Raw genomic sequence first — 21,791 nt, forward strand, 5'->3', positions numbered from 1 at the left:
AATTAAATTAGGATCTTTTTTAATTAATATATAAAAATAAAGCATTACATTTCTAGAAATTTACTTTTAGGATTAACAAACTTGATAGCTATTTAAGCATGAACATTTATCAGAGATTTCAGGAAAACTGAGTTCCATCCATTAGTTACAATTAATAACTAAGTGTTTCTAATATTTTCTGAAACATTAGATTTTCATTTATTTATTTATTTATCTTGGTCAGAATCCAATCATGAAAACTGCATATATCCCAGAACTTTTGAGAACAGCGATATATAGAAGGAGATGTTCAGCAGAACTTGTTCTTACCTGCATGAGTTTGTCCCAAGTTATCTACTTCCCAACCTGAAATTTGGAGAATAAAAATAATGTGATTCAAATAATAGTTTACTTCCCACAAGAGAAACAGATGCATCAAAACACAGAGAATAACAGCAAGAGGATTTTTTTTTTCAAGACAGATAATGTACATTTTTGCATGTGGAATTCAGAAAACGGACCACTGCATTTTATTATTCAGTCTCTGATTATCATGGAGGGGATATCAAATTTTAGGAAAGATATCAAAAACATAGGTGAGATGTTTCTTTTCTGATTTTTTTTTCTGGGGAGTATTAAGAAAAGTCTACTCATTTCCAAGTTATGCACCCAAAATGCTTGCCAATTCATATTTTAGAAATATATTCACTACAACAGGAGGTCTTTTTTTTCCTTTGGTGCTATTGAATATCTTGCTTCCAAAATAAAAAGCTGGGTGCTGCATAACAGAGAAACCTTAAGCCACTGAGTGGTGCTGCTGCATCATATCCAGGGAAGCCTGGAGGAGCTGGACAAAACTGAGGTAGATTTGCCAGTGTCCACCAAATAAACACAACCAAAAATATGAGCAGTGCTAATGTCTTAGCTGCTGCTAATAAGTTTAGACTAGCTTAGTTCTATGTCCTCTGGAATAACCACATGACTTCAGGTTTTAATTTTTCAACCTTTAACTTATAGCCACAATAAAAAATTTTAAAAACTAAACAATTTGTGTTCTTTTTTATTATTATTTATTGAAAGTTAATTTCTACAAATTTATTGTAAGGAATTTATTCTACAAATTTATTGTAAGGTGAAAGGCAGCATCTATGAAAACAAAATAGTGAGAAGAATCTTTTCAATACAATATCAAAAGCATGTTGTGTTTTGTCATTTTTCAAAGCCCTTACCTTAAAATAATTTTAAATTCAATCCTCTCACTCACATATACTTAGAATAAATCAGATGGGCTTTCTGATCCTCAAAATTTGAAATTGAAGGATTTAATGTGAAGATGATGGTGGATATTTAGAAAAGTGGGAAAACTAATCTGATTTTTTTTTCAAACTCTTTCAATTCTTTTCTGCAACCTCCCTCTCAAGTGTTTATTTATCATCTGTATAGCATGACAGCTTAAATCCTGAAGGACAAAATTCTTGTTGTTTGAAGATGAGGACACTTTGAAATAATTGATTAAATTTTGGTATTCTTGCCTTCCTAGCATGTTGCATTGATTGATCGAAAGGAAAAAAAAAAGCAATCATTTTTAAACTTCATATTTAGATGTAGTATCTTTCTGCCAATAATCTAGGAAAAAAAAAGAGAGAAATTATACCACTGTGTTCATCTGAATACTTGTTCTACATGGTTTTAGTTGTGTTAGAATTAATTAATAACAGTTACAATGTTATATTAATGTAGTTTTGTGCAATAGAGATTTTAGTTTAATTTTATATATATATTCATATTTGTATTAATTTGAATATCCTTATATTAAAAGGAACTTTGTATATATATATAGTCAAATAATTATTATATTTTATTGTGCTTGGATTGATAGGACATATGAAAGGGCTCACGTTTTCAACAGTGTTAATTTTCTGAGTGCTGTAAGACCAAGTTCCATTTTATTAAATGGACCTTTTCTAAAGCAGAAACTCTGCTAATGTACTTAAGAGAAGTCCTGCAGAACCTTTTATTATACAGGTTTTGAGACTTGATCTGTCAACTTAATTTTCGCTAATAAGTTAAAAGTCACTGGAAAGTCAATTAGATTTATACTGAACATTATGCTCTGAACTCAGCTAAAAGTCAAAGTCTATTTAATGACTGTGAGGTTATTTAATTAATTAATTATTTTATACATATATTCATTCATGTACACACACACTATCTACATATAGATACATAAACATACAAAAAAAATGGATATATGTGTGTGCGTGTGTGTATAGTATGTATGCATTTATGTGTGTGTGTATTTATACATACATATATATATATATACACATATATATACAGTATGAAGTAATGAAGTAATTACTAAATTCCTGCAACTGCCCTACTCTTTGATGCATGTTTATGCGTCCAAAACCAAAATGTGGTTTTAAGAATATGTATATGACAGAAAATTATGCCAGTGGGTATCTTTAGTCATGTCTGAGAATGTAGTAAAGTTTATTTGGGTTATTTCTGTACTTAACATTAAATACGTTGATCTGTATAAGGACAAGGCCTTGGTTTGCATTTGAGCTATAAGGCTTGGGATCATGGGACATTTGGATGTCTTATTTTTCAGTGTATCTCCCTTAAATTGTATTGTACAGTAAGAAGTAGCTATTGATATGAGTTCCCCCATACCAATTTGACAGCACACCCTAAAACATGAGTCAAACCCTATGTATCCTCTCTAAAAGTACTTCTTTAATGAAGAAGAATGCATTTGAATTCATGACTTACACCCATGTCTGTGCTCCTCAGACATGCAGAACAACAAACGAACAAACATGCTGTTATAACAGCACTAGAACCACAGCCCAAACTATGGAAAGTGGGAGCCTACAGCAGTTATTAAACAATGTCACCATTTTTAAGTCAATAACTGTCTGCAATGGACAATAGACTCCAGAGGCAGCTAATGGTATCTTGGACATAGGTTTGGTTGTGTGGATATTGACAGCCAACATTATCCTCTATCTGCCCATCTTGAATAGGTAAGCATCAGACTTTCAGAAGTAAAGCAAACCTTCCATTAGAGCTATAACTGTCATTATTAAGTAGATGTTATTTGCAGTACTGCTTGAAGGCCCTAAAGAAGATCCATCAGCATTCTGAACTGCCAGTTAGAAAGACCAGTGGGAAAAAACAAATGTAAGACAAAAAATTTCCTTATATTCTAAATTAAGAGGTGCAAGAAAACAAAACAAAAATTAAGGACTTGTCAAGAGCAGGACATAGAATTAGTGTCAGAGATTGAGATCATTTATGTCCTTTTCTTGTCCATTTATTACACTTCCTTCCTTGGTATTTAATTGCAGAGCCCTAGGAAACGCAACTGGCTTCTCATTATCTACCACTGGATGACAAAATTTAATGCAAGCAGCCACTACTTTTGCTTTAAGGAGCAGCCTTTTATGTCATCTCCTACATGCCAGCTCGGAGCTGGCTGTTTTCAGTGTCAGCTGGCATGGCAACAGATTTATCTCCCATAGATTTGTTTATCTGAGCACAACTTGCCTTTAACCCTTTGGTTCCAACATTTCAGCCGTGATAGTGCCCAGGGAGAGGGATGAATGGCTTCAAAAACTATTCTGATGTAAAATGACTTTCTTGCACTTCCTTATTGCCGTTGTTCTCTGGCTTTGGTTGGAGGTCCGTGCACGTAATCCTCCAAAAGGCTGGACAGCACTGAGATCAAATACAAAAGTGCTGCCTGTAGCAGTAGATTCAACCTCTTCAAAAAGGTGGAGACTGATCCAGAGAGAAAACGTAGAAAACGTTTCCTACAGCTGCCTACAACTGGGCTTTCTGGAGGTGTGCATGGTAAGGTGGTTAGGCAGGAATCCTGCCTTCCCCTGTTTTCTGTAGCATTGGTTAGAGAAGTTAGAGAATTTTCCACTCTTATTTTTCACAGAAGAAGTGATCCAGATTCATTTGCTGGGTCTTTGCAACCCAACATCATTAACAGCATCTGCAGAAAGTATCAGATGGACAATTTTATAGAGTTTTGGAACCTAAAGGATTCCACATCTTCCTGCGCTAAGAATTTCCTTCAAGTACATCCAGGGTTGTTAGTCTCCCTGGCCTCCATAGACAACACTTTAAATGAAATATTGAGCCATGAGCATGAGTTTGCTATATACTATATACATTTACATGGTCAAACGGGTTTGTAAACACGTTGCTTACACTGTGACAGTGCAAAATAAAGTATTGTATTCACTGTGCTTTACTAACAGAGAAACTAAAGCTCGGGAAACTTAAGCATCAGATTAGGAAGCATGACTCTCAGTTTTTTGGAATGGATCTGGTGCATGAGCACATCTGAAGATCTGATATAGTGGGCAGGTTCATCCCATCTAACTTAGCTGCCAGAAGATAATTTAATCTGATCTTTAGTCCCCTCTGTAAAGAGTAAAGAGATGAGCTCTTCCAGAGAGTGATCTGCTTTAGACATTGACCATGGGATGAGATGAACTGCCTTTGTAAGCGCTTTTTCTACCCAGTGGCTTGAGCAAGCATGCAATGGAGACAATGATGGAGCTGACATATACACTCTTATTTTCTATATCCTGAAAATTATCTAGGGCATGTGGCAGCATGACAAGGTGACAAGAAAATGCAATGAAAAATTCCTGGAGATCATTGGAGAATACCAGTCAGGTCCCATGGGGAGAAGATAACATCTGTAGTACCTAGGACTGAGGTACACAGGGTTAATGTAATCATATGATCAATAATGTGTAAAGGAGCTTATGTCTTTCTTCTTTTTTCATCTTCCTTGCCAAAGGTTGTGAAACTACCAGTGGACTAAGGTCACCATAGCAACTGCTAGGCATCGTTTAAACATTATTTGTATCTTTCCTATGAAGCTGGCTATCATAGGAGCATCCATCACAGTGCGGGATAAATGCCAGGGCAGTCCACGAGGCTCCTAGCTCAGAGAAGGGAGCAGTGGGGCAGGATGTCAAAAAAAAAAGAAAAGAAAAATTTTTTTTCCAGACCAGATTATCATTTGTAAAGTCCCAAACCCACTTGTGTATATACACATACATATCTACACACACACACACACATATATATATACAGTAAAGGTGTGAGTGTGAGCTCACCACGCCTTAAAGTGTGCAATCAGCTGGTTATCTTAATTATGAGAGCAATAAAAGAAATGAAAAAAAAATGCAGATAGTAAAGGATGAAGCCTTAGGAAACTTCACAGACGAGTACAATTTTTGAATTCCGAGACTAAACTATTTTTTAAAACCACATTGCCAAGCGTCTTGAGGTATGTTACAGCTTTTCTCTGGCAACTGCAGGTTGCTATTTTGTCAAACTGTACGTTGATATCAGGGAAAGCACAGGCTCTTATGTTCCTATAGCATGATGAGAAAGGCCAAAAATGCCCTTTTCCTCTTAAAAATGTCTATAGAACCTCAAGCAGTCGATTTGAAATGTAGATAGAGTTATAAGTCTTTGATGGCAATATATTCCTCCATTTTTCCTCTGCAATGCAGATAGACTTTGTGATGCTGTGGCAGGGGAGGCATGCTGAGTTTAAACTTTTCCTGCCTGATTCGGAAAAGCTGAGGAAATTGCATGGGTTTACTCCTGTGGAAAGGCTAGGGATGAAAATAAGCACGAAGGGACTTGCTACCTGGTAAATACAGCTATTAAATTTCAAGTCCTTGGTGATGGCCAAGACTTGATGTTTGCAACCACTTTGTAGTTCTCTTTTGATCCTCTTGTATTGGGAAGAGGATAATAAAAAAAAAAAAAATTATCTCCATATGAGGAAGAACTTCTTTAGTTTGAGTGACAGAGCCCTGGAACAGGCTGTGCAGGGAGGCTGTGGATTCTCCTTCTTTGGGAGATCTTCCAAACCTGCCTGGATGACACCCCATGCCACACTTTAGATGTCCCTGCTGGAGCAAGGAGTTTGGACAAGATAATCTCTAGAGGCCCTTTCCAAACTCTTCCATTCTATGATTCTGTGACCGTTTCTGGGATTTTCTGAAAACTAAGCAGTGATAGCACATATTCAATCTGTTGGTGGCTTTGAAAACTGTCCAAAGTCTTTAGCTGATTTTTTTTTTTTTTTTTTTTAAAGGATCTGCTCCTCTTGCAGTGGATTTTGCTATGTAGGATGTTATGGAAAGCAAGGAATGAAACTACAGCATACACCGTCTGGGATGTTACAAAGGCTAAATAAGCTTTCATAGCTCAATATTATTCCCATGATGGGAACTCCGCGGGATGGGTCAAATCTATTTTTCAGGGAATATTTCTTGTTTCAGGTGTCCAGTGTTTTTATTTCTTTTCTCTCTCTCTCTTTTTTTTTTTTCCCCTTGCAGGAAGCTAAAATACCCACCAGGGTTGGGATATATTTGAACAGAAAATCTAGACCTTTGCATTGATCTTCTGCCTTGCCTGCTTGACAGGCAAACACAATTTCCAATTTCAGTCTGCTGCAATGCTGACCTTAATTTCAGCTAGTAGCAAAAAAAAACCCTGCGTCTTCTACTTCAGTAGAAAATAAGCGTACAATCTTCCGGAGGTATTTTATTGCTTAGAGAGCCTCTGAACGTTAACAGTCATCTTTCTTTTTTCTCTATATCAAAAAATTTCAATAAATCAGGCAGACTAAGAAAAATTCTAATTTAAAGATAATCCCAAGCTTTTGCCTTGGGTAGACAATGGATTTTGATGTTTCTTCATTCAGTCTGAGGATTATGTACCATTTTCACAGTAGTGTGTAGTCAGCATTTGAAGATGTTCCCAGGACTATTACCCCATAAGGATATTTCACATACATGTGTATAATACAACTGACCCTCTTTTTAACTCCCCTCTTATCATCTTATTTAGTTTGATCAGGAATAACATCCAAACTCAGAAGGGAAAAAAAAGCCATGGATGGCTTCTCAAATCCAGTTAACCATGAATCCCATTGTCCACTCAAGATCTCTCTAATGCAAAATATTTGAAGCTTGGTGTTGTTCTTGCAACAAAGTGCTTGAGTTTTTCGTAGTGGTTTTAATGGGATCCATAATAGAGGATTTCCAATTCCCTTTCTTTGGGAAAACAAAGTTTGGTAGAAATCGTGCATAGAAATCATGCATAAACTGCCAGACCAGTGGCAAAGTAAAACCTCAAATGTTTTGCCAAAAAAAAAAAAAAAAAAAAAAAAAAAAAGGAAGAAAAGGAAGTGGGATATTATTCTCTCTTAAGCTTTATAAAACCTGGGTACATTTTTTATTCTACTGAATTTTAATTAGACACTTCAGTCTTGTTATCAACGTAGGATGTGTATATGTGTTAGGTAAAAACTATATAGACTTTCTGTATTTTCTGGCATAAAGCATTCTCTGTACTTATGCGTTTTTGAATGAAGCAGGTAGTTTCTTAGACTGAGCACTGGATAAACACACTGAATAGCTGGAGGATTCAGTGAGAGCTAAACATATTTATTATTTGGATTTGGGAATAAAGGCAGTTTCTCAAAGTGGAGCATATGGCGATGCTTGGTAACTGTCTATTATCAGCTGTATTAGTTTTTGCTGCAAATGAAAAGGCCAAAGAATATGCTCATTTTTGATCTGGCTGTTGCATTTCCTTCAATGGCCCATTTGAGTAATCTGACTTTATAGCTTTTATCTCTACAGAATAGCTCAGTTCTGCAGGACAAAGAAACAAGAGCACAGGCTCGGCATCTGCAGATTTCCTCTCCCAAGCAGTATCACCACTGCCTGGAAAAAAAAAAAAAAAAAAAAGAAAAATAAGAAAACAAATTAAATTTTCTGTCTGGGATCATAACTCGTTGTGCAGGGGCCATCTGTAGGTCTAGCTGCATCATACTGCACTGTAACATCACAGCTTGCCTTATTTCCCTGTAGTTTAGAGATAGGTTAAACATCCTCTGCAAGTAGTTAATTCTTTCCATTAGTGGGACAACAAGATCAGTTCAAATGAATACAAATAACTTTTAAATACCTAAAACCAAGTGAAATAAATTCCACACTGTCTTTAAGATAAACCCATCCCCATATGATTTGCCTGTTGCTATCCAGACTTCCATGTCTGCAGGTTGTTCTGTTTTGCATTACATGAACTATTTTTAAATATAAAGTTTTTGCTGTTGTTTTCAAAAAAATAATTTTAGATCAAATGAAAATTTTGTTTTTTTTTAACAGTGAAGATGTTAATAGACAGTAGTATCAATGTCTAGACTATTTTTACATTCTGGAAATATGGCAGCAGCAAGAGAATACTAGAACAACCTAAAATATGTGATTAGCCATGTCTTAGAAACGTTTTAGCTCTCTAATAAGCCTTTATTTAAGGAACCTTCATAAAATGCAACTTTTTTCATTAAGCCCTCATTGAAGCAAATATATTTAGTTAATTAAAATTAGCAGTAATGTTACTGAAAACTGCTAATTCGCTCAGGAGAGTGATTATGGACACAGATATTTCTACCTTGGGGTCACTAGTGCAAATCCATCCTAGATCTGTAGAGATTTCCAACTACCCCAGATTAAACGTTTATTTGTTTATCTAATGAATTATGAATCTTGGTTTTGTTCCTACTGAACAGATGTCCAAAAAAATTCAAGTCCAGCACTACAAGTGGTAACAGCTCTCATTTTTGTTAATATTTTTACCGTAAGGAGACAAGGAAAGGGTTACATATATTTTCATTGGACTGATGATACCTCCCTTGAGGTCACAATATCCCTGCTAAAAAAAAAAAAAAAAAGAAGGGCAACATACATGAACAAGATTGGAATTTCTGGGCAAATTGCCTATAAATGCTTTCAGCCTTTTAATTTCCATAGCTGTAGTTAAGGTAGAGCTCTTCATTTCTATCTGAAGACCGTTTTTGACTTTTTTTTTTTTTTTAATAAAGAACAATATAGTCCTTCCAATTCAAAGAACACTGGTTAAGCTTGAAAATAGATCACACTGAGTAAATATTGTCGTTGAGGAGGGAAGTCAACTAGATAATTTCTCACAGACGCTTCCAGTCTTAACAACTCCATAAGTGATGGCACAATAGAAAATAAATGTCATCAGTAAAAGTCAGAAAGAACTATATTCGTATGGAATATAAGCAGGATCCCACTTGAAATAAAGAATAGTTGAGGTCCATGGCTGAGGTATTTTGACAGGTTGTAGGTATGAATGCCATCATTCTCCATATTATCAAACTAGCAATATCTCTGAGCATTGCTTCCCCATTAAAAAAGGGGGAGAAAAAAAAATAAAGAGAGAGAGAAAGAGAGTAAGAAAGGGAAAAAAAGTACTTCTTATGATACCAAGCTCTAGCTTGAGGATATTTAAGGAAAGCGTATTACAAGCCAGTGAAAAGGAGGACTTGTAATGGAAAAGCTGACAGGCTCTGTGTTGAGAAGCAGGCCTCCTGTAATTATATCAGAAGATAATAATAAATCAGCTATCTGCTAATGCACTGTAAATAACATAAAAGTATTCTGCCTGCAGACTACAAGCAGCACTGATGACCGTATTTAAAAACTTCTGGTTTACTGGATTTGCTGCCCAGAGGACCACCAGCATTGGTGCATCAGTCAGGCTGGAGGAGAAGCAGATAGTGAAAATTGGCGATAAAATCTTGGAGAATTAAAAAAACAAAACACACACATGTACATACACACACACACAAAATCACAGAAAAAAATGACAGAAGGAAATAATATTTCCTTGGCCATGACAAATACAAACCTCTCTGATTTGTATTTGTATTTTCTGGATTATTTGTATTTTCTGGTTTGTATTTACTATGGGTAAGAAATGTTATTTCCTTTTTTTTTTTTTTTTCTCCTTTTTTTCCTTCCTCTATTATCACTACATACACGTTTCACTTAAGTGTCATCCCTGCAACTGAATCAACACTGAACCAGTATTACAGTAGCAATGATTATCTTTAATTATAGTGGCTATAATTAAAGCACATATAATTATATTTTTATATCTAATAACTAAAGGAGGGATTCATTTTTCTCCATTAAAAATTAGGTGCCTAGTTTAAACAAGCTGTCTTTAGCACTTATTGGGAAAAAAAGAGGTATCTCTGAAAGGATGATTCACCTCAAGTATTTTGCAGTAACATCATTCTTTTTGGTGGATCTTCTTCTTTTGGCATCTTTCCACTGATTTCAGTCTAGAGTCTACAGACTGGTTTAGAGGAGACACTTGTGTTTTTTATGGGCTTCATAAGAGTAATGTTGCTTGCTTCAGTGTCTATGTCAGCTCAAATGTATTCATTTGAAAGTGAGGATTTCAGCATACCAGGAACCATGCATAAGGTTCTTACTGTCTCACCCACTTCATGTTCTGTGCAGGTCAACGTTGAGAAAGATGAACTTTGCTTTTCAGCATTACCAATGCATTACCCTTCCTAAGCACTTTGGGGACAAAGGACCTCAAATGGAAGTTGGTGAGCTTTGATCATAGGAAAAAAGTGTTTATTTAAGTGATCTACACTAGCCTGAGTGGGTGTTGAGAGAAATTGGATGAGCCTGTGTTTGTTTATCACCAAAGGCTTGTTATTAGCTGACTAATGGTGACAGAAGAATGTCACTATCTCAGGCAATCACCTGGGAAGTTTATTTCATTGAATCATGCAAAAATCAAGGTACTTCAAGAGGTCATTTAATCACTCTACATTCAGTGTGTGAATAACGATAATTATTTCCTCTTGTCCACATCCTCTTATTTTCACCTGGCAAATTCCCATTTGAGTTCAAAGAGGGGAAAAAAAAACATAGGGAGAGAGAGAGGGAGAGAGAGAGAGGGAGAGAGAGAGAGGGAGAGAGAGAGAGAGAGAGAGAGAGAGAGAGAGAGAGAGAGAGAGAGAGAGAGAGAGAGAGAGAGANGAAAGAGAAAGAGAAAGAGAAAGAGAAAGAGAAAGAGAAAGAGAAAGAGAAAGAGAAAGAGAAAGAGAAAGAGAAAGAGAAAGAGAAAGAGAAAGGGCTTTGTGGTGTCATGGTCATGCAAACAGCAGATGCATAGAATGCTTGCCATAAAAAAACAAACAAACAAGCAAAAACGTTAGATAGTATTAACAACCAGGTCAAATATTTAGTACTATTATAACCAAGATAGGTTTGTTATAATGAGTGCCTCGGTTAAGCTGAATACTGCTGCAGGTGAGGCAGCAGGAGGTGTGTGCAGCTACATACTTAAACGAAAGAGGAAGCACTTTACCATCTTCAGAGATGATAAATCTGAACAGTGCTGGACACTTGACGAAGACGATTTCACCCACGCTTGCAGGTTTCCAGCATGTGATGTTATCCCACATTCCTGGGCAACCTATAGAAGACAGGAGAAAAAAAATAAAAAGATTTAAACACAGTTCTTTTCATCGCACTGCTGTAGTGCTTTATAGTTAATCCTTCCTTTTATCCTTAAAAGTATGCTTATTTAAAAAAATTTGTCATATCATCTTCTGATAAAATTCTCTGGAATAAAGGGGAAAAAAAGATAGTATTCTGGAAGAAACTGACATTACTAACATAACTAACATTACTAATCACCACTAAATCACTCCAATATACATCAGAAATATATCCTTTTTCCATTGTGCATGGAATTCAGTGGTGCTTGGTCAAATCTTAGACATTCTATTATCATTCACATCTTTGATTTAAATTTTGTGACTTTCTAATACCTCTAATTCTAGCCAAAGAAGAAGTACTGTCACATTTTGAAATTTGACCCAGGGAGACAAAAGGAAATGAAAGAAGAGATTCTGTTTTGTTCTAGAGTCAGGCTGCAGATGACTGAAGGAAGCTCTTCTTTTTATTTGTATTTATTTTCTTGATAAAATATGAAGCATAGAAGAGTTGTCCATTAGCAGTAGAACCAGCAAAATATCTTTCATATTTTCTCTAAAGATCATAAACTCCTAATGTCAAAGGGGATGATTTTGACCTGTAATATTCTCTTATAGAAGCTAAAGAAAAAATCCAATCTTGCATATGCAACATCAGGCTGTTTACAACTGTTTATGGACTAGGCTTCTAGTAGCAAGTCTGGAGTTAAAGATTTGATATAGCAGAGAATCAGTCGGCTCTTACAAAATTGTGGCTTTTCTTGCCAATGTCATTCTGGTCTGCATTAGGAGGATGTTGCCAGCAGGTCAAGGGAGGGGATCCTGCCCCTCTCCTCAGCTCTGGTGAGGCTGCACCTGGAGTATTGGGTGCAGTTCTCGGCTCCCCAGTACAAGAGGGACATGGAGCTTCTCGAGAGGATCCAGCAGAGAGCGACAAAGATGATTAAGGTACTGGAACATCTATCATACGAGGAAACACTAAACGAGTTGGGCCTGTTTAGCATGGAGAAAAGAAGACTGAGAGGAGATCTGATCTCCTGCATGTACTGATATATAAGTACCTGAGGGAAGAATGTAGGGAGAATGGTGCCGAACCCTTCTCGTTGGTGGCCAGGGATACGACAATGGGTAACGGTTATAAGCTGAAATACAGGAAGTTCCATCTACATGTGAGAAGAAACTTTACTGTGAGGGTGACAGAGTCCTGAAACAGAGGTGATGGAGTCTCCTTCTCTGGAATCTTCCAAACCTGCCTGGATGTGACGCTGTGCCATATGCTCTAGGTGCCCCTGCTTGAGCAGGAAGGTTGGACTAGATGATCTCTAGAGGTCCCTTCCAACCTTAACCATTCTGTGATTCTAATCTGATGTTTTCTTGTTCCACTTCCCAGTCATTGCTGCATAGATCTGGCTCTATTCTCCGCTCTCAGTTTTTCAGGTCAGGAAGCATATCACTGTTCCCTTACAGCCCACACATGTGGGTTTTACTCTTATGGGAAACAAAGTATGCAGACGAATGATTCTTGACCATTCTTTATGTGACAAGGAGTCAAAACACTTCCAGAACCAGAAGCATGCAGAAACAAATGATGATGGGACTGCTGAGGGATTTCTCTTCTCTTAGGATATAAGAAAAAGTTAGCTCCCATCTGCCATTGTAGATAAAGTGTGGGAGACCGCCGTCTTCTTCTCTCTGAACATTGACATCAGAAACATGACAAACTATAACTGTTTTTCAAGAAATGGCTTTCTGTGCATCACCCCTCCTGTAATTCTGCAGGCAGAGGTCACCACATTACCAACTCAAAAACCTACAGGGATTTACCAGTGTAGTTAAAAAAAAAAAAAAAAAAAGAGAGAAATCCTTCTAATCTTTTAATAACACCTACAAAAGGATGGAAAAAAGAAAAGGATTCTTAAAAGAGAATCTTCTACCTCAGCAGGAAAGAGGTACTAAATCTCAATATCTCCACTGTTTTTTTTTTTTATTTTGCATTTAGGATTGTGATGAAGCACATAATCTTATTAACTGTTAAAAGCAGTAACATCCATGCTTCTGTAAGTGGCTTTATGTTAACATTCTCTCTCAGAGTGTGTGCTGGAGAAAATAAGACCTTCATTAAAAGCACATAATTCTTCAGAATGTCATTTTCAGATTGGGACAAACACAATGTACATGGAGGAGGTGATCAACAGGTAGAACACGTAGGAGAATATATGCTTGAATATACTCAACTTCAATGCCGGAAAATCAAACCTGACCATTTCTCACCATCTGGCCTCACAAACCAGATAATAACACACACATTGGATGAATAATTAAGCACAGTTCTGAGTGGGGATGAATTTGAAGTACTGGGTCAGTGTCAAACAGCATTAGTTATAATATAATTAACTATAGTGTAGTTAACTGATATACTTATATATTAGTTATATTAGCTAAAATACCTTCAAAATGTTCAAAAAACACTATTTGTAAAACTAATGACACAGTCAGTATACTGAAGATGGCAATATGGATCAAATAGAGCACTAATAGATTTTACTGTCCTTGATGGATAATTAAACATTTAGACATTTAATAAAAAACATAAAGACATTTAATAAAAGACATTTAATAAAAAGTTTATAATTCATGAATATGTGACAGTCTGTATGAAAGTAATATGAATAATATTGAATAAATATGAAATAATAAATATGTAAATATACAAGGTAAGGAGATTTTTTTTTTCCAAGAGGTGTTAGATACAAAACAAAATGGGGCAGTCTTTCTGCCTTAAAACAAACATATTTGGTAGAAACAGGGATAGTTTTCTTATTTCTTGTTAGTACTTCAGCTTCAGTTGTCTTCCAAATGGCTGAGACAGCAAAGGAAAGATAAATAAAATGAAATGAAATGAAATAAAATAAAATAAAATAAAATAAAATAAAATAAAATAAATAATAAAATAAAAAGTAAAGAAATCCTTATATTGCAGGAAAGAAATGAGGGGAAAAAAAAAATACTTTGTAGCACTGTGTATTAAACTCCTTGATACCAGAGGTCTGTTTTATAGTGTGATAGTACAATGCAGAGCTGAAAAATAACCCCATTTAATAACACTGCAAGATAATAGTGCTAGGAATATTCTAGCACTTTGGAACTTGGAACAGAAGGACAGAGAAGAAAAGAGTCAAGTAATTCCCTTGGGTAACTAAAATAGGTGAGTAATGGAGCCAGAAAAAAAATCACTATCAATGAGGATGTTGCCTGAACCCATCTGGATAAGCATATTTGAACTCAAAAAAAAAAAAAAAAAAAAAAAAAAAAAAAAAAAAAAAAAAANAAAAAGAAGAGTAAAGAAGACAATTACCAAAATATTACATGTAGTAAAGGCCAGAGTGTGCAAATTCCTTCCTTATTCTTGTAAACCACAATACAGCCAGGAACACCTGCAGGGTAAAATCTGCCTATGGAAACCAAAGTGACTTAAGTGTGAAACTGCCCAGTGGGGTTCTCCTCTGGCCATGAGAGCATGTCTCCACTCCAGCAAGGAAGGCACACCCAAGCTCTCTTTGAAAGAGGTGGCTCACACACTTCAGGAAGCAGGGTGTAGCTTCCTGTGGGTTAATTTACCTGCTTCTTAGCATATAATAAACAAATAATTTTTTAATGATTTTTAAATTAATTTTAACAGTTTTAAAACATAAGTATTTGTGTCAGCTGATGTGGAAAAGGAATCCAAAAAAGATCGTCTTGCAAGTAGAGCATCTCAAAAGGAGTGCAAGCTATGCCTTTTCTTCCCATGACTACTGCGGACTTAACATTGTTTGCTAAAATTTACTATCAGGAAACAAGGCTGAAACTCATATCACGTAGCAAGTGGTGTAAAAGCTTTGGATGTGGCCTTAGTTATCCACCTATGCCTTCTTTACCATATCTTCAACCAAGATGTTATGTCACCAGAAGTATCTATTCAATGTTCTTTCTGTCTTATTTTCCCATGGTGTCTCTACTGTAAACTCTCATTAACACCCTATGTATTTAGATTCCCCTTATAGTATCCATGTCTTAATCCCTCCTAGTGCAACAGGAAACTCAAAATTATTGAGCGAAGGCAGGAGCAAAAAGAGATGTGACAGGAAAAGAGGCATAAATATTTATGGACCAATACACAGTCAAAAGGGAATAGATAATGCAGTAAAAAAAATAATGGGAAATTAAGAAACAAATGCAAATACATTAATGTGATAATTTTGTATTTTTCATGTATAGAAATAAAGGCTCGAGGTGAAAATCAATCCATTTGACTTTGGATTTTTAGTTTGATTTTCAACTTCTCTCCTCATTTATTAGTTTAAAATATTACCTTCAAGGTCATATTGCCTTCAGGAAAGTAATATCGAAGGAAATGTAATGTTACAAGCCAGCATATTAAACTGGATTATGTGATGCACAATAACTTTTAAAGGGCATACAACATATAAAAGCTTTCATAGAGAGGGGGAATATGAGATAGCTATTTCCTGATCTTTCATAAATCTAAGTAAATACCAAAAGAAATAAATACTTAGCAAGGTCTGGGTATGAGGCCTAGATTTTGAAAGGTGATTGATATTTCAAAACATTGCACCTTACAGCAGCCTCTTCTATGAAAATAGAGGCTCTGAAGAATAAACCAAAGCTAGAAAAAGAGAAGAGGGAGAGGGAGAGGGAGTGGGAAATATTCTATGTAAGAAAAGAGAAAACTTGATCACTTCCAAAAGGGGAAAAATCAAACTTAAATACAACATAGACCTAAAATAACTAGTAACAGCAGGAAACAAATTCAAAAATAAAAAGACAATTTTTTGCTTCCTTAATTGCCGCCTTCTGCTCACTCCTCATAATTTTTTTATTATTTGAACAAATTCTACGTATTCATTTAGCATGTGCCATCCAGCCCAGCTATCATAACAGGAGTTTGTTCCTCTATTCCACCTCTGCTGCTGTTGCACCAGCAAGTCTCGTCTTATTTGATCTAATCTGTTTTTTTTTTTCATATTCAGAATCTATAATTTAGATATAAAAACCTGAGCTAAATTCTTTTTTTTTTTTACAGTATCTGAAGAGGAACATACCTCTAGAAGGCCTTGCTAGAGCATTTCTAAGATAAATTACTCTCTGAAGATGTTTATTTTCTTTCACTGATTAGAAAAGGTACCAAGAGGGATTAAGTTTACATTTATCTGGGTCCAAAATGGAGGGATTCCACATCTACAAGTGACTGAACTAGAGTTTTATGTAAAGAAAAATAAACTGTTCAAGCTTACCTATATTAATTAATTGACCCATACTAATCTTTTTTTTTCTCCTAATATCTGTTTGTCTTGTGATATGAATTTATCCAGCTGTAATGGTCCACTGTATTGTGACCATTTAAAATGTATTGTTTATATAATGATAATTATATTCAGGATAATATTTTCTATTGATATCTTATTATCAGTTAGTTATTTTATAGAATGATATTTTCAGAGTTTTGAGACTTCTTAGTGCCACAATATTTTCAAAGAAGTATTCAAAATTCTAGCTTGTTTTTTAAATGAGATTATTAGAAAAATAGGTTGAGGTATTTTAGCTCTTATCTACCGGGTTAATCCTGGATTGTACAATAAACTAGCATTAAAGGAAATAGACACCCGAGGTTTTGTTGGAATATAATAAAGGGTTTGACAGCACATTAGTAGAAAAGGATGAGCTGAAGATAGCAGGCTTCATCTTTCAAGAGCTGAAGTACCTATGCTTTGCATTAACCAAAAGTAAATAATATTTTTTAGAACTGGGAACTGGTTTATTTCATTCTTCTCTGGAGAATCCCATCCATTTTTCATGATCTGTGTCTCTCAAGGATTTTATTTCACCTTCCAGATTCACTATCAAGAAACTAGCCTCACCAGTTATAAAACAGATGTCTATCATTGTTCCTATTGCTTAGATGGGGAAATCCACACTCACACAAACATCATTTTCTGTCCGTGGTCTTTCTCAGTGTCAGAAAAAGAACCTAACTCTTCTCATTTGTCCATCAAGCCAAACTCCATAATATCTCCTCATGAGGCTGAAAAGTCTTGTCTACTTCTTGCATAAAACACACTTCAAAATTCAAGGAAATTCATTTCCTTGAAAAATTTATATACAGGAAAGATCAGCTTTTTGGATGGCAAAAGATGTTATCTATGATTATAGAGGTATTAACCTTTTATTTCTTCTTTTTCAAAACTATTTATTTTTTCAGTCATTGGATTTTTATTCTAAACTCAGACTTACTGCTGTTCTTGCATTGTTACCTGCCAAAAAAAAAAAAAAAAAAAAAAAAAAAAAAAAAAAAAAAAAAAAAAATCTCCACAATCCTTTAAGTGTTGCCAACCAATTGGCCTTAGGTGATCTTTGGAGAGTGTTAAAGGGAAATAGCAGTCTGGCAAAATCATATGAACATTTCTTCATCTAATTACACAATATAATAAAATGCCAATAATCTGGGAATTTAAGGAGTGGTTTTATTTGTTTGTTTGTTTGTTAAGTTTACTTAAATATAATAAAAAGGATTGGTCATTTAGCTAAGAGAAATACATCATTTTGCAAAACTGCAGTCAGAAATACTTTGTGAACCTGCTCCAAAAAATTAGGAGATTTTATTCTAACAGTGCTAGAGGACAGGATGCCACTGACAAGCTGCCAAAACCAGACACAGTACCAAGCTTGCCAGCTACAGATGATCTGGCATCACTCAGGGCATGGGTTATGTGAGATCATGGGGTACAGCTGGAGGCAGCCTGGTCTGGCAGCAGCTGATACCCCTCATTTCTTTATTACTGGAGGCAGCTAAAGCAGTATAATAAGCTATTACTTTTCCTCCCTCCATACTCAAGTTTCTCCTGTTCTAGGAGAAGCAATAGTAATGGACTTTTCTTTATTGACCATATCTTCCATTACCTCTCTATGCTGAGAGAGAGATGTGAAAAGACAGGATAATCCACCTCTCTCTAGAAGGCTTTGCGTATATAACAGTAGCAGAAATCATTGGGATCTTAAGTCATTGAGATCAAATTCATTTATGGAAAGCATGTGATAAAAATACTGAAATTTGCAGAGCTACATAGAGTCTGAGAAGAAAATGATGAAATAAGAAACAAGTTCTTCTTCCATAATGCCCTATGTTCCTTTGCCATGATCCATCCAAAAATATCTCACCCTCAAATACACAGCCTGTCCATAAAGAGTGATTAACTAAGGACGACAACGTGCAGCACTATCAGCTGGGTCTTGCCTTTAAGAGTTTCAATTAGAAGCTTTTCCTTTGACTGTTTTTGGCAATTGCAGAAGGGATATGTTATTTGTTTTTATTTTTAAGTAAAACTGATGTGCATGTAAATTTTCACAAGTGTTAGTGCATCTTGCCTCCAGTTCTGGCTTTGAATTAGGACTCTGCAAAAGTTTTTTTTGTTTGTTTGTTTGTTTTTTTCTTTTTACATTATGTAACTAATCTCTTCATCGTCACATTTGCAATCTGTGGTGTGTAGCTGATATTTGGTCCATTATGAGATTTATGGGTCTATGGAGAAGACATCTGTAAAGATCACTAGGATTACTAGTTGCCATGGATACAGAAAAAGTAAAAATGTCATCGGCATGTTTTTATGGTCCTTTTAGAGTCTCTGTTCCTTTGAACACAGAAAAGTAAATTTGGTTATTTAGAAGAGACTGAGGAGAGGACCTGGCAGCAGATCTCTTCAATACTGAGATCTCTTGATAATGAAGTCAGGGCTCAAAATCTCTTTTGTCACCAATGAGGAAAACGATGACACATTTCTTGGATTTGCTAATTTTTAACAAATCTCATAATAATACTGAAGTGGAGCTAAAATTGGACTCAATCCTTGGAAGTATATGGACTATATTTCAATCTGAGAAATTCCAGCGTATTAAAACAGGATTTCCAATGGGATTTACTCAGACAAAGCCTGAGGTTGACAGTTGCCTAATCACAGACATTTGTCAAGAATTCAGACTTTTTTTCTTAAAGGATGAATAGACAAAAAGCAAAACAAGCAGACATCGAACAACGGAAAACAACAAAATGACATTATGGGCTCTATAACTATAACTTACAATTTCAGAATCTATATTAAATTCTATTGCACATAAATTAACTTCTCTGAAATGCTTTTACAAATGATTTCTATTTAGGTTTTATGGTAGCTCAAAGGGTAAGAAGATTTTCTGTTCTTTTTACAACTGGAAAAATCAAAACAGAACAAACATAATAAACGGTGACGTTAAATGCTAAATGCTCTCCAGAGCAAGACTTGTAACACAGCCTAAAAGGAAGCTGTCCCTTCATATTCAGGCACCTCTCCACCCCATTTTCTTGCTTTTATATCGCTTATAAATAGAGTTATCTCAATGGAAAAGCCATTTCTGTAGTAGAAGATAACTTATCACAGATCTTGGGCCAAATTCATTCCTGATGTAACTACCATGACGCCAATGCGGATACACTTGAGAGGCATTTATTCCTTGTTTACTCCTTCAAATCTTCTGAGAATGAGAAATGACTGAATTAAATAACTTAATTTCTTTCAGTGTGCAAATTCCATAATCTCTCCTGGAAATTGTTCCAGTGGTGAGTCAAGCAATTCCTTATTAGACCCCATGAGACTTGATGATCTGGTGGAGGAAATAAAGGAAATAACAGAGAGTATGAACTGTCTTTTAAAAAAAGTACTTGAGAGTGATGTTAACACATCCCATTTCATACTGCTGAAATGGAAGAGAGAAGTTGAGTTTTGCTGAAGCCTTTGCAGCAACTGAGAAAGAAATCTCAGGGTAAAAGGTCTGATTCAATTAGAGGGACAGAGTTTAAGAAAGACCATTTCCTGTCTTATACTGACCTTCTCTGGCTGTGCCCACCATGGACTCTGTGAACAATGAAAAACAATACTGAAAAAATAAATCAAATCCCACTTTGTAAAAGTTTACATGCACATAGGACGTTTTGGTCAATATAAAGGAGACTAAAGGAAATGATACTATTTTTCTTTAAGTTCACAGCTACAAGAGGTCTTCCAGTTGAAAGTGAAGTTAAATTTATTGATCTGGCCAGGTTGCATCTGAGGTTGGTGAAAAAAGGCAATGTGAGTGGAATAAACAGGTGAAAAAGGAGTGCAGACTACACGGCCAAGAGGGACAAAGGAGATGTTTATTGAAGCTTGAAGATCAAACATGCTCATTACCTTGGTGAGGAGCTGTAGATGCTTTCACTCCTTTGCATTAGTGCATTTCACATTTTATAGATTAGCAGACAGTATGATGGAAGGCTTTTCTGCATTGAGGGGTTAGAAAGACTTGTAATGGGGCATATATTGAGAGACAATCATCCTCCCACCCATACCAGCTCTACTACCAGCAAACTCAGCCCATATATGTTTAATCTAGGACAAGAAAAGAAAGGAAAAAAAAAAAAAAAAAAAGGAGGAAGAAAAGAAGTGCACGTGCTGCTCACAACTCTGTATTAAATAAGCTAAAATATATTCCTTTCACAATATCCAAGTATGATGGAGTATATATGTATATGGATATAATAATAACATAAACATCCTTATGAGACCCTGGAAGAGAGCAGAAGAGATCAAAGACATTTCCAATGTCTTAGATCCCTGAAACTGAGGAAAGTGTTAGGTGCAAATGCACCTAGGAAGTGGAGACAGGAAAGTACTGAAACCTGAATTTCTAGAGGTAAGATGAAATCCCTGGCTCTGATAGCCTTTGAATTAGGTCCTCTGTGAACAAGCATGGTGGATTTATCTTTTCTTGTCTACGGACTGGGAGATAGAGAAAGAAATGTCAGGCAGTGATGAAGCTGCCATCACTACTAGACCACTTATGGCATAGGAATGGTAGCATCATTTTCAATTTACAAATATATAGAAATGCATCAAAGTTGCTAGAATACTCATTTAGTCACTATCTCCATCAGACCAGTATTGAAGATGATAGTTTTATATCAATTGTCAAGGGAAGAAGTGGTATTTTGGGAAGAATGTGCATCTTGGTCATATTTGAAAATAAAGTATTTCGAAGATCCTTATTTTTTTCTGTCTGCTTCTGCAAATGAGGACTTAATTCTAACATAAGTCAATGAGATTCTCCATGTATCAATCTCTCACAGACTGAGGAGTAATCATTTGAAGAATTTAGATGTTTAGAAAGAAAAAATACTGCAGTGCTAGAAAAATAGATACAAAAAGAAATATAAAGGAGAACTGAGACAAATCAGTATGCTAATATGTCTCCCTCTCTTCTCAATAAAGGAGGTTAAATTCCTCGCAGAAAAAGAAATTGGTTTGTGATGCTACTTGCAAAAGTGTGTGGGCAGGGGATTACACTTACCTATGAA

At 35.6% G+C, this 21,791-nt stretch overlaps 1 protein-coding gene across 10 annotated transcripts in view; it reads right to left on the reverse strand.

Moving 5' to 3' along the window:
• The window catches only part of ADCYAP1R1 (ADCYAP receptor type I), a 125,553-nt gene that overhangs the window by 37,833 nt on the left and 65,929 nt on the right, over window positions 1-21,791 (reverse strand). For all 10 annotated transcript variants that reach the window (XM_026041060.1, XM_026041057.1, XM_026041058.1 and 7 more), the window contains 2 exons: window positions 11,242-11,349; window positions 310-345 (listed from right to left, as the gene is read on the reverse strand). In XM_026041060.1, coding sequence (XP_025896845.1) covers window positions 310-345; window positions 11,242-11,349 — 144 coding nt within the window. The remainder of the gene's footprint in view (window positions 1-309; window positions 346-11,241; window positions 11,350-21,791) is intronic.

This window comes from Nothoprocta perdicaria, unplaced genomic scaffold, assembly GCF_003342845.1.
Source record: "Nothoprocta perdicaria isolate Ctin4 unplaced genomic scaffold, notPer1 scaffold_277, whole genome shotgun sequence".
NCBI lineage: Eukaryota > Metazoa > Chordata > Aves > Tinamiformes > Tinamidae > Nothoprocta > Nothoprocta perdicaria.